The sequence below is a fragment of the Panthera onca genome, chromosome A1 (genome assembly GCF_046562875.1).
Source record: "Panthera onca isolate mPanOnc1 chromosome A1, mPanOnc1 haplotype 2, whole genome shotgun sequence".
Classification (NCBI taxonomy): Eukaryota; Metazoa; Chordata; class Mammalia; order Carnivora; family Felidae; genus Panthera; species Panthera onca.
The window spans coordinates 152,756,825-152,771,744 of NC_138339.1; the positions used below are offsets into that span (position 1 = coordinate 152,756,825).

General features: G+C 34.3%; 1 protein-coding gene across 1 annotated transcript; it reads right to left on the bottom strand.

The window, feature by feature from the left end:
* Positions 1 to 9,464: 9,464 nt before the first annotated feature.
* On the bottom strand, positions 9,465 to 10,388 carry OR13G1 (olfactory receptor family 13 subfamily G member 1). The gene has a single exon (XM_060634165.2). It carries the CDS (start codon positions 10,386 to 10,388, stop codon positions 9,465 to 9,467), a length of 924 nt encoding a protein of 307 aa, XP_060490148.2.
* Positions 10,389 to 14,920: the final 4,532 nt, after the last annotated feature.

Below are 14,920 nucleotides of genomic sequence, written 5' to 3' on the forward strand. Positions count from 1 at the left end.
GAGAGAAGACCTTTTCATATTATTTTTTGTCAAGAGCAGAACAACAGTCCAAGAATATGTTGTCTTTTGAACAGAGAGAAAAGCAGAATTTTAACCTTATACCAGTGTACTTTTTAAAATCCATTCATTTCAATCTTAGTCCATCCTAAACACACATAAAAATTCCTTCCCAAAGATTTCCCTTCATGAACCTTCTACAATTTTCCTTTGCATTCAAATTTTGTCCCAAGCCACTTCTCTCCGAACAACCAGTCTCATTTAGGACAATATTACTTTATTTTACCTTCAGTAAAAGTGTGTTTCCATTCCTTATATCTTCCTTACATATCTCCTACTTTCCTACCTACAGAGTTCCTTTCTCTATTAACATTAGTCTTAATTACATTTAGCAGAATTTTAACTCTTAGAAACCTTAGTCTCCAGTGAAAACTAGGTAACCAGTTGAGAACTGTTACACCAGAATCTTTTTAAGGTGGAAAATTTATCAATGAAGCACAAAGCATGTTTACCAACAAACCCACATAGCATTAGTTCTCTGCAATAAGATGTCAGTAACCAATTTTTTTAGAATTCCGTTCTATTTAGAAAAGACCTAGATGCCCAATGAACTCAATTCCATTTATCATACAAACAAAACTTTAAAATTTTAGGTTACCAAAGAATTTGAAATCTATCTTAATTACTTGTGAAACTTTGAGACAGAATAACTATTAATCTGTCATCTTTTTGCAAATAGCAATAGAAATAACATGAACTTATTTTACCTTTAGCAAACCTAGATAGAATAAAACATATTTTATTTAATGCTGATAAACAGGTAAATCTCAAACTAACAAATTAGCTTAAATATCAAATACATTCTAATGTGTCCACTTAAAAGACAATTTGTTCCCCATTGTCAGTTTTTACCTGAAACAGGGGTGGGAAAATCTGAAGTAGGTAGTCCAAGGGGGTGCTTTTTGCTCCTTGACATTGAGGACGAGAGAAGGAGTCAATAGTGCCTGAGGCACTGAGGGGTCAGTTATGAAGGCTGCACCCCAGGTGGTGCAGAAACAGTGCAGGTTGGGGGAAACTGAAGAGGTGAGGTTCTGTCAAGAGACCTGGAAGCAGATAAAAGCCCAGGGTGCAGAGAAAAAAGATTTCTGGTTCTAAACCTTGTCAGCTCAGATAGAGGAGCAGATGCCAGGTGTTTGCTTTGTTTTGTTTCCCAGCTAGTGGAATTAGGCAGTCCATGTCAGGCTGGAGAAGGCAGTGAATTGCCCTGAAACAAATGGAGTTTTAGCAGCTGCTTGGGAATATTCCTTAAAGTCCCTGTCAGAGGTAAAGTAACCACAGTTGGCTCTAATTATCATAGCCATTAACCCGGAAAATGAATGTGGGAGAAGCTCTCACATTTATTAGAAGGAGGAACAGAGAGAAACAGCCAGCATCCCCGTTGTTAGGGATGTCCTGTGTTTCCTCCAGCAACCTGGATTTATTTGGGGGAGGCTTATTTAGACATCCAATATGGGAGTTTACTAGGCAAATGCATTTGGGCAAACATATTCTGCAAGAGGCCCTTAGGTCTGGGTCCTGATTGGAGCTGTGAAGGCCTGGAACTAGGGTACCTCCATCGATTTGCCCTGTTTCCTGCAGAAGAGATCTAACTGATAGATCCTACTGAAGCCATTCAGTTTTATAGGAGATTAGTTCTTTCCTAAATTTTGTAATCCAAATTGTTTCTAGTCAGTTAAAAAGGCATCCCAAGGGAGACTCTTTGAGGACTAAAGAGAAGTTCCTATGGTCCTCCTAGAGAGAGACCTTCCTAAGAAGGCAGAGAAGAGGGGTGTCTGGGTGGCTCAGTTGGTTGAGCATCCGACTTCATCTCAGGTCATGATCTCATGGTTCTTGAGTTTGGGCCCTGCATCGGGCTCTGTGCTGACAGCTCAGAGACTGGAACCTGCTTCAGATTCTGTATCTCCCTCTCTCTCTGCCCCTCCCCCACTCACACTCCGTCTCTCTCTGCCTCTCAAAAATAAAGAAAACTAATAAAAAAAAAAGTTAAAAGAAGGCAGAGAAGAAACTACTGACTACTGTTTTTAACCTATGGAAAACACTGGAAAAGTTTTACAAAGGGGTGTTGCCCAATTTTGTAATTTAGGTAGTTGGTAGAGGACATTGTTAGAAAACAGTAAAGCTAGAAATCCATCATGATCTAAGTGACATTCCTACACATGTAGTCTTTACAGCCAACTTCCTAGGTTGGAAAGTTAGGTTGGGTTTTTAATTGAACCAGGTGCTGGTTTCAGCCAGCTTCCAGTGGAGGTCCTGTGGCCAGAAGTGGCCCAACTAGAGATGTGAAAGGGATCATGTTAAACATATGAGGAGGGAACCTTACATGAGAGTCTTAAGATTGGCAGCTGTGCTACTCACTTAGAGTGCTGTCCCATGCCCAAGAAAGACAACTTTGTATAAGGACAGGAATAAAGACAGGGCATCAACTTTCTGGGTCTTATTACCAGGCCAGCCAAGGTACTAACTTCCAGCCAAAAGGCAGGTCTTCTCCTCCAAATAGACTCACCATGGGCTAGAGGATTGCAGCCTGAACAATTGACATGAAAGTGTTCCAATAAGACCATACTCCTCAAAAGCTCCCTGAAATAAGAGTAAAAGAAGAAAAGAGAAAGTATTCATCAAGTTTGCACTGGCTCAGAGTGCAGATGAAAAACAAAAACAGAAACAAAAAAACAAAACTGAAATCCCTGTAGTATTTCTACTCCTATCGGAATACCCAAATCTTGATTATGCATTGGCTGTGTGGGGCAACCCTCTTGATTTCTAAAGTCTATACAGCATGCTGAAGAGGGAAAAGTATGGTTTTTGTTAATGTCTTTCAATCCCAAGAGTTAATTTCATATCCACATCCTATTGCTTCAATTATGCCCTTAGTAAAGCAGCTTTGGATACTCTTCTCAGCAACATTTCAATTCCTAAAAGACAGTGAAAGGGAGGGACACATGCCTAGGTTGATGTCCAGCAGTGGAAATGATGGAGAATGTATGAAACTCCCCAGCAGCATATCCTTCTTGTAAACATTTCTGCATAACTGAAGGCTTATGTCCCTCCGATATAGGTATTGGCTTTAAGCGATCAGGAGGAATAGGGACAGGAGGAGGTGACAAAGGGGAGTCATCCTCCACTGTAGGAGGTGCCATAGGAGAGGTGGGTGTTAGGCTTTCTTTCTGAATTTTTTCTTCTCTGCAGTTACATGTAATGGACATAATGTCATATGGACTAAACTCCAGGTCACTAAAATGGAAGCAGGAACCTTGCTCCTTTTTCATGTTTTTCTTTTAAATTTCTTCTCACTTATTCCCATAGATCTAAATCAACTGTACCATGTTCGGGGAACCAGGGGCAGATGTTTTGTATTGTTCATAACAATTTACTTAATTTATCTTTTGTAACAGTAAAATTGGCCACCTTAAAAGCTGCTGTAAAATTTTTAAATATAATAACTGTTCCCCTGTCATTTTTGGCCCATGGTAAAGAAAGAGAAAAGCAATAGTCTCACTGAAAACTAGACGGGTTGGTAGCTATCCCCACTGTTTCTTTTAGTACTGGTTCAGTGGTCATGGGCTCCTTTAGTTTTTGATTGTCTGAGAAAGTCTTTACCTCTCTAATTCTGAATGATAGACTTGCACAATATTTGCATCGTGAGTACTGCTGTCCCTTACCAAGATGAGGTCTGTTTGAAGTCTCAGGGTCCCATATTTATTAAGCATACATTTAGGGAAACGATGTGCAATACATAAGTGGGCTGTGTGCCAGTAAGAATGTGTACAAAATGTGAGAAAAACAAGTTAAAACAGGATAATATTTTATTCTTTCTAAGGTCTTTAGACAGGTCTTAGACCTGTCTATGGTCTAGGGATTTATGATCACAAGCAGGACGTAACCCCTAGATATACACTAGCCAGGTAAGCTAAGTGAGTGTCCCCTAGATATACATTAACTGGATAAGCGACACATTGCCTGCTGTTTGCAGCAAGGCCAGAAAACAGTGTTCTGTTTTGCATTGTATTCCCTATAATCTCCTAAACCGGGATGTAGCTATTTGATTTCCCAGATTATTGTTTTTGATTTGTGGTTACCATTTAGTTCATATGTAACATCTTCTGTAGGTAGCAGCCTATATTAAGTTGATGGTTGCTGAAGCACAAAATCATTCTTTACTTCTCTCCACCCTCTCCCACATTTTAGGTGTATTGCTGCCTCTCTGGTATACACTCTGAAAAGAGTAAATAATTCTCCCTCTCATACGCCCCATAGTTTCTATGCTGTTTCCATGGGCTGTTTTTTGTGCTGTCTCTTTGAGGGTGAAGTTTCAGCTGCCTATTGCTCTCTTTAAGAAGCCAGGTCCACTGATACTTAAAATTCCAGGCTTTAAGCCAAGCTGGTTGTAAGAAGTCAGGAAATTTGGCCCCTCTCACTTTCAAAGCCAAATATTATGGGACTTTGTCTTCTCCCAGTCAGTTCCTTGGTCTTATAGTCTGTTCTTTGCCTTTCTCCATGCCCCTGTCTCCCTCCCCACCCAGATGGACAGGACCCTTTTAATTCCCCTCCATGTCTCCTCCTTTCCTACCCTGTTTAATGTGGTCTCTTCTCCACTGTTAGCTGTGGAGTTTGTTCTGTCAGTCTTCAGATCATTTTCTGCGTTATTTACACTGTAAGTGTTATCTAGTTGTATATATAGGAGAAGGCAAGAGTAAATTACCCAGAAAATGATCTGAAGGCTCTGCCATCTTCCTAGTGTCAAGTTGATATTTTTATAATTTATTTATATGTTATAAAATGTGTTTGTCTGAATTAGGCTATAAATAAAGAGCTACTTTGCAATTGGTTGATAATTGCTCTAAATATTTTTGTTTTATAGGTTCGCCTCTATCTTTTTATTTATTTATTTTAAAATCTACATTTTATTATTGTTGAAGAAACTGGATAGTTTATAGTGAAGAGTTTCCCTCAGTCTGGATTTTGCTTGATGTATATTCATGGTGCCATTGTCCTCAAATTGCTGTTATTATCATAAATTTATTCTTAGATGTAAAAGTTTGATGTTATTGTCATTTTTTTTTCTTTTTTGGTGACAGTGATCTATATATGTGGTTCTCTGTATTTTGAGGTTTTCAGCAAATGTTAAAGATCATTGCCTAGATTTGTGCTGTCAAAAATCTTACAAATTGAAGTCATTGACATTGTATCTTTCTTATTTATCTATTCACTAATCATGAAGAATTAAATAAGATTTCAAAAACATGGAGACATATTTACTTATATTGCTCTTGTTAAAAATACAATTATTGGGGTGCCTGGGTGGTTCAGTCAGTTAAGCATCCAACTCTTGGTTTTGGCTCAGGTCATGATATCATGGTTTGTGAGATCAAGCCCCACATCAGGTTCTGTGCTGACAATGTGGAACCTGTTTGGAATTCTCTTTCTCCCTCTCTCTTTCCCCTTTCCCCACTTGCACTTTGTCTCTGTCTCTTAGGACTTTAAGAGACAAAACAGATGAACATAAGGTAAGGGAAACAAATATATTATCAAATTAATAAAAAAATATTAATATGATTTTATGTGTGAATGTGATAAAATATGTGTATCATTAGTAAATTAATTATATTAAAGCATATTAAAATATTATTCACTTTATCTTAACTTATAATGTATTGATATTTAAATATTTTTGTTACATAATATATAAATATAAAATAAATATTAATGGTAGTCAAAATGTTTAAAGATATAATTTTAAGCCAAATCTTACAACTACACCCAAATGGCATATTGCAACTGGTTTTCCAGTGGTTTCAGTGTTAGTATCTCCCTCTCTCAATGCAATTTTATACAATCATTTAGTTTGTGATTTCAAATCTGTATTTATATTTGTTGATAGCTACTAGTAGCAATTGGAATCATATAAATACCTCCTTCCCTTCCCCATGTATGATAACTACAAACTTGTTTAGTGATGCCAAGTGCCTCACTTCCAAATTTGCTCCTCCAGTCAGTGCTTAGTTTAAGATGGTACAGTGATACACTTATGTCCAATGTGATGTAAGTGCTGGTTTTTGAGCAATTCTTATTTTTATATTTTTTATTTTTCTAAATATGAAATTTATTGTCAAATTGGTTTGCATACAACACCCAGTGCTCAACCCAATAGGTGCCCTCCTCAATACCCATCACCCACCTTCCTTCCCACCCCCATCAACCCTCAGTTTGTTCTCAGTTTTTAAGAGTCTCTTATGTTTGAGGTTCCTCAATTCTTATTTTTAGGATGTGAGATACACTTTGAATATCTTACAATTTTATTTATTGATCATATCTCAATAATGCTTAAAAAAGTGTTTAAAATAATAGGTGAAAACTCACATGCCCTTTGACATCTCCACCTTTAGACACTATTGACTGTTGCACACCAGGCTTCCATTGCATTAGGCATGTCTATTCACTGGTTTCAAAGGACAGCAGTAGTAGTTTATATTATCTGTAGATGAACATACTAGAAATTTAACAAGGCTTTGCCCTACTTTTGTGTTCAATAGAATAAGATATTTATTTAATGAAATCTAAAATAATCTCTATGAGGTCCAAACCCAGAGTGGCTGCCTCATGAAAACAGTGTTCTAAGTGAACTAGAACAAATCATTGTAGAATACTCATCATATGCAATTAAAATACTAGATACAATGAAAAGAACATCCTTTTTATACCCTATTTCTCCCCATCCCACATTCATCCCACATTTACATATCAACACACAAACGGCACAAAATACTGAAACCACTCTTGGTCTCTTACTCTTAAACTAAAAGTGCTCAATAGACTTATAATTTGAGACTGATTTTGGCAATGCTAAGAGGCATAAGGTACTGTGAAAGAAATATGGAGAAGATACGATTTCAAATTCACACAGTCTCCTGTAGATAACAAACACATAAATATTCTAGACAACGAGCTATACACAGAATTCATTCCTTTTTATGTTGCATGACTTGTATGTAAGTATAATGGATTACTTAGAAAAATCACACAAGATAGTCCTAAATATATTGATGTGATATCCCTTCATATACATATTACAAAATACAACATGCAATATAATAATATGCAAAATAATATAGAAGCCACTGCAGAACAAAATCTGAGAGAAGGGAATCCAGAATTATATTTCCTTTTAAAATTGTCCACTTAAAATAAAAAATCAGAATGAAAATAAATCTGAATGTTTCAAATGACTGTCTAACATTTTTCAAGCCATGCTTATAACCACGTAATTTTATTTAAAAAAATTCAGGCAATTATTTTATATTTTTCTTTATAAAGGAATTAATCTGTTTTGCTTATTTGACTTCCATGTGGCTCTCTTTAATAAGGAAGAGAGCATAATGAAGACAGTCATCTATGAGCTTAATTTTAAAGAAACGAGATAGAAAAAACAGCCTCCAGCTATTGTCTATTCAGCTTCTCTTGCTAAACAGCTAGGCAATGGTGTTCTGCTGATCATTAAAAAAAAAAAATCACAGAACAACAACATCGGAAAATGTCACTATGATAGAGCAAGATAGAAACTCATCCACTGCATTATTTTTTGCCAATTAAAGCTGAATTGCCTCCTACATAAATTTCTCTCATTTTCTGACCCAATCTAGGGAAAATCCCCCTTGTGTGACTGATTTTTTTTTATTAAATACCAAAAAAATCCGAAATATGTTCCTTCTAGCACCCTCTTACTGACTCATGATGTCCTATCTCCTCATGGAATAAATCTGACTTGTTCACCAAATATTTGTTCAGAGTGGTCTTCAGCTCTAAGGCATTTAAGGAGTCTTTGTGTTCCTGTCAGGTTTAATTTACTTAGGATTTCTCATTACATGCTATACAAAAGAATGCCAATAGTAGTGTATGGTTATTGTATTCATGAAGTAAAATCCTAAAGTAGGCAACAATGACATGAACAAGATTGTTTCAGGAAGATTAGTATGACAAAATGCCTGCATTTTAAAAATTGCAATGAAACCTTAATTATAACTGATTTCAAGGGAAAATTGTACTGTCTGTGTCACAAATAAGTCTCGCAGTAATGCCATATATTTTCTTATATATTGAAATAGACATGATTTTATTCAGACTAGTTAGTTTCATAATATTAGAAGTAATCTTTCTTTGTGAACGTATGTGCATATATATATATATATATATATATATATATATACACATTTGCCTGTAGGCACAAACATCATATATATATATATATATATATATATACACACACACACACATATATATATGTATATACGTATATACATATATATATGTATGCTATTGTATATATTGTATTGTATATATATATACACAATATATATATATATACAATATATATATACAATATATATATACAATATATATATACACAATATATATATATATACAATATATATATACAATATATATATATACAATATATATATACAATATATATATATATACAATATATATATACAATATATATATACAATATATATATACAATATATATATATACAATATATATATACAATATATATATACAATATATATATACTATATATATATATATACAATATATATATACAATATATATATATAGTATATATATATACTATATATATATATATATATACTATATATATATATATATATACACACACACATATACATATACATGATGTTTGTGCCTACAGGCAAATGCTTGTACACAGGCATAAATGAGAATGAGAAGATACATATATATTCTAGAAATATTTTGGGATATATATCATGTTATATATTTGAAATGGTATATATATTACATTTTACACATTGTTAAAACTAAAAATATAAAATTGTGGAGACAATGAGATAGTCCGGAATAGAATAGGAATAAGATAAACACTTTACATTTACTGAGAGTAGTTGTGAAAGTTTTAATGAATGAAAGTAATTTAGAAATATGTGGAGTGAGGAGTATAAATCAGTAGTGAAACGGTAAGAACTAAGTGAATTTTATTTTAATTTTTTTAGAGTTTATTTTACTTTAAGAAAGGCAGAGACAGCATGATGGGAGAGTGGCACAGAGAGAAGGACACAGAGAATCCCAAGCAGGATCCTCACTGTCAGCACAGAGCCCAACGCGGGGGCTCACACCCACAAAACTGTGAGATCATGACCTGAGCCAAAACCAAGAGCCAGAGGCTTAGCTAATTGAGTCACCAGATGCTCCAGAAATAAGTGCATTTTAGAAATGAGGAGCAAAGAAAGTGATTTGCAGTGGAATGAATCATTCTCACTCCAAAGAGGGAGTAGGGAAATTTGGGAAGGAAGTACCTATAAATGATCAGTAAAATCTAAGATGTTCTAGGAGATGATTCTAGAATAGAGAGTTGACATTCTCTTGTGAAACCACTAATGTTTCAAAAATGCAAAGACTTTCTGAATCCCTGTCTGCATCTCCTTGTTTCGTAAACTATACACAATTGGGTTTAATGTTGGGGTCACAAGAGTATATAGTGCAGCTATCACCTTGTCCCTTTCAAATGAGTAGCTGGAAGCAGGGCGGATATATGTGTAGATTACAGGGCAGTAGTAAAGGGACACAACTATGAGGTGGGATGAACATGTTGAAAAAGCCTTCCTCTTGCCTTCTGCTGTGCGGATGCGGAGAATGGCAGCAATGATAAAACCATAAGACAGGCAGGTGAGGCTGAAGTCACCTATGGCCAGGGAAATATCAGCAACATATACCATCACCTCATTAATTCTCACAGGACTGCAGGACAAAGAGAGCAGTGGGGGTATCTCACAGAAGAAGTGGTCAATGTTATTTGGCCCACAGAAAGTCAGGTTCAGGATGAGACCTGTGTGTACCCAGGAATTGGTTACTGCAATAACCATGGCAATGCTAAGCAAGGCCACACACATATAGTGGTTCATAATAGTGCTGTAGCGAAGAGGAAAACAGATGGCCACATAACGGTCATAGGCCATTGTGGTGAAGAGTACCATCTCAGCCCCCAATGACCACGTGAAGAAGAAGAGCTGGGAAATGCAGCTTCCATATGAAATACTCTTTTCTGATGTTAGCATGGTCCCCAGCATCTTTGGTATGATGCTTGTTGTACAGATGATATCCACAATAGCTAGTGCCAGGAGGAACACATACATGGGCGTATGCAAGGTGGTATTATAGATTATAACAATGATAATTAGCCCATTGCCAAAAAAGGCCACAAGGTAGATGCAGAGAAAGACAATGAAGAGAACTCCCTGCAGTTCAGGATTTTGGGTAAGGCCCAGAATCATAAACTCAGTTACAATGCTGTTATTCATTGTTCTTTGATGACACACATTGCAGAGAGTGAACAACTAGGAATTAAAATAATGTGGTTGATTTTATCAGGAGATGTGTGATGTGTGGTGTGTGTGTGTGTGTGTGTGTGTGTGTGTGTGTGTGCACAGGTGTGTGTGTGTGTGTGTGTGTAATTTAGTGATTGTGTGTTGATTTGATACAACTTTATAGCAAGAATTCCTTTCTGATAGAGCATGATGGAGTTCTGTCTTCCAGGCAATATCTTCTATCCTCCAGATGGATATAATTTTTTGATGTATGTTCTGCAATTAATGACTACACTAAACTGAAGCCAGTGGTTGAGAAGAAAAAGATAAGAAAAATTAATATATTCAAGTATTTCAGTATTACCATTTTGAGTTGAAACATTTGAACATCATTCACATATATATGGAATATAGTACAAATAATTACATATCTCACCAATTGTTAGCTATATGCTATCTTTCTTGAAACATACATGAGCAGAAATATCTAGAACAATAGAAGATGACAGGGCTAATTATAGTGGGAAGACTTCAGCAGCAAAAAGTCCAACAGAATATCCTGAGACTGGATATTTAGAGACCATTGGGTAATTTATTGGTGTCTAAGAACTAAATAATTTAATCAAATGCCTGCCTGATATTTTTTCTTCAGTTTCAGAAGTACATTCTTAAAATCTCATGAACTAATTTGTTATGTCATATAAGAGTAAGAAGATTAGATATGAACATAGAAGATCTAGGATTGCATCTTCATTTTATTATAGCTATAAACTGGCCATTGAAACTCCATAGGCTTCATATTTCTTATGAAATCTCTTTTTATTTCTAACAATATTATAAATAGAGAGAAATATTAGGTAGTATACAGACAGTATAAAAGTTTCTTAGGGATACCAGAAGAAAGAAACAGCTAGAAAAAGTTTTCTGGAAAGTATCCAAGAGATTTATGAGGGAAACTCTTGTTCTTTTCATTGCTCTGCAAAACTTCTCTAGCAATTTGTCTCCTGCTTTCTTTTTTGCTTATTTATTTGGATAGATCTGTTTTTATGCATAATCAGCATTTTGCATGGATGCATGACTGTTAGGACTGTTATGACCTGTTGCATCTAGGAAAATTGTTCAAAGTAATTGAGAGTTTAATAATAAATTTATGCTTCATAACTGTTCTTTGTCTTTTCAGAGATCACATTGTATTTCTGTTACCTAAACAGAAGAAATACAAATCATTTTTGAGACCACATCAAGTGTGATTTGGTCCCCCAAACCATGAAAGCTGAATTATTCATTTGCTAAATTTTAATGAACTAATGATTTTCTAAATTTACTGACCATGTGTAGCTGTTCAGACATAAAAAAATATTTGTCAATCTGTAAATCACCTCATGAATCCCTGGACTTATTTCTTGTTTTCTCATTGTGAAAGGATGTAACACCTGTCAATACTTGCATCTACGATACGTGACAGGCTCTGTGTTAGATCTTCTGCAGATATTACATCATTTTGTCACAATCACAGTGGGACTTTAATATTGCTATCTTTATTCATTTGCTAAAAAAACCCCAGTTCACTGGGCCAGATAAAAGGACAGAAGCCAAATTACATATCTCATAAGTGGAAGAGCCAGAATTGACACCTCTTGGTGCAAAATGAGCAAAACTTTTAGAATTTCTAAATAATAAAAAAAGAATAAATTTTATTCGAGCCCAAGTGAGAACAGCTTCCTGAGATACACAATCTTCACACAGAGTGCTCTGGAGAAGGAATGTTTAATACAGAATTATGTATGTTTTTGTTGTTGTTGTTGAATTATGACGAAAGATATCTTAGAAAATTATAAACTTTATTTTGTCTCAAGTATGTACAAGTTTGCAGGCTTTGGAGGTATGGGAATGGAACTTAAGGATATTTTTACTCTTATCTTTGGTTTGGATTTTTTTTTTTAGGTTATTTTCTATTGAAACAAATGACAATGTGTGCTCAGGTCAGAAATAGAGCCCATGGTTTGAAGTTTGGCGAAGTCATTCTGACCTTGGTAAAAGTGTAGCTTCCCTGGGAACCCAAAAGCTGTGCCCACAAACATTAAACGTTGAAAATTTCCTTTATCGCATCTAGATTGTCTGACTTTTAACAAATTGATATTAACCTCTCAGCTATATGCTTTCAGGTAAAATACAAAATAGTATGGCAAACATACACAAAACTGAATGATATAAAAATATTTTAAAGAAAATGAGAGTTTTATTCTGAATGAGATATGACTTGGGACAGGAAAATATAGATAAAATAGTTTATATTTAAAATTCAATTAAAATATTTTAATTTAAAAATATCTGATATTGAAATGAATAATAACTAATCTTTGATGTACTGAGTGTTGATGTATTTTCAAATTAGATTAGGAAGCCTTGGTCTGGTTATTCCATCTGAATCAGAGATCTGTCATCAAAGATTTTGGGATGAATTTATAAGACAACAGTCCTTTTCCTGCCTATGTGATCTTACCCACCAAAATAGGTACTCAAATATAAACTGAACCTTCCTTAATGATGAAGAAAAAAGCTTTAATTTTCCTTTGGAGAATTGTTACCTATCAATGTTAATAATGCTATTTGTCTATTTAATTGTTAGTCATCGAGTTCTCTGAAGCTGGATGTGAGAGAGAAATTCAGCCCCAAGATACAAAATGAAATTTCATACAATGTTGAAATTTTGCGAAGATATTGTGTAAATCACCTCTGGTTCACTGTCTCTAAGTGAAGAACAAAAGAGTGAGGGTACCTGGAGATTCCTTTTCTCATCTCTTCTTGGAATGTTCTACCCCCTTCACAATATTAATGGCATTGGTTGGGCCTTGTTCTTAGTGCTGGTTGTGAGAATTTGGATATTTACTGTGTGTAGGTAAAGCAAAATCCAAAAGGGGGACATCATATGGTTCACTGAGAGAAGGTATATATTGACTATAGTAGCTTTGTTCAAATATCCATTATTGATTCAAGGTAGAGGTATATACTTTCATCAATCTACAGGTGTCCAATGTGTAGTCAATAGTTTCTATTGAAATTCTACAAGTGAAGCATACCTGGCTTGGATGTTATCTTCAATCCTAAAAGGCCACAGTATATATTAGAAAGAAAAAAAAAAAGCCTGCTTACATCAGCAGGGAAACACATTTAGCCAGGTTTTCTAACTTAAAAGCCATTGATTCTTGGCCATGTCCTTTTCTGTCCCTCTCATCTGGAATCATTTATACCTCTTTAGTTATTATGTTTAATCCAACTCAGATTTTCTATTGATTTAAATTTGGATGTACAAAATTAGTAAAATTTAGTTAGAATTAGGTTAACACATAGGGCTTAAGTCTTGATTCTGGAAATTTTTGTCCATGACATTGCATTTTTAAGGTGTATTCTCTGAGTCTCAGTCTATCTTCATTGTTTAAATGGAGAATAAAAACAGTGGTAAACTAAGTTGCTCTGAGGATTAAACAATGAATACAAATTCTTAGCCCAATTTTTAGCCCACATTGAGCTGTCAATTAAACGTAACAATAATCATTATTTCGAATCCAAAGCTAATGATTTTAAGCAGAGTTTTAACATTTGGAATTTTAAATTAATTATGAAACAATTTTTCATTATTAATGGAAGGAAGAACTTCCAATTTTGCATTTTAAATTATTGAATAATTATTATAATAAAAGAATAAGCAGATTGGGTTATGACAATCAAAGATAATTCAATTAAATATAAATATAATTAAGATGCTTTCATTCAGTAAACATTTAAAGATCACACTTCATACTAGTCATTATGTTATTATATTTAGTTTTAATGATGCAGAAAATGCAATATGTTCTCAATTTTCTCAGGAGTAATGGTAAAACAGTTATTAAACATGTGCTAAGATGATGGTAAAATTATCAGAGATATGGAACAATTTTGTATAGTAATATAGCACAATTAATTTGGTTTTGGATAGGATTATGGAAAATCTAATAAAATATTGAATGTAGTTTTATTTTGGAAAGGTAAGCAATTTTCAATGAGTGTGAAAGGAAAGAGAAAAGAAGAGGCAAAATAATTTCCAAGCAAATATAAGGAAGTATGAAATACAAATGAATATGAGAAATGGCTTTCACTAGAGACAATGCATAGAAATACTGTGTAATGTGAAGTATAACAAGATAGGACTTGTTCAGATAATTATATTATAATAAGTTATTGTGTTGTTCTATAGGCATAAAGGAGAATTTGTAAAAATCTGAGAGAGGAAGTAAAATGTGTTTTGCCCCAATTTTTAGAAAGATAGCCCTGAAGACAACATAAAAACTAAAGGGAGGCATTATGTTATCCATTTTGAGGAGAGACAGTTTACAAGAACCAATTGATTTGTAGAACAATATCAATTTAATTACATTTAACCTAAGGATGTGCTTGTAATAACTAGTTACCAGAATAAATAAAATTTATATCATAAATTAAACTATTTATAGAAAGAATTTAGACAAGTTAATTTGAATTGTTTG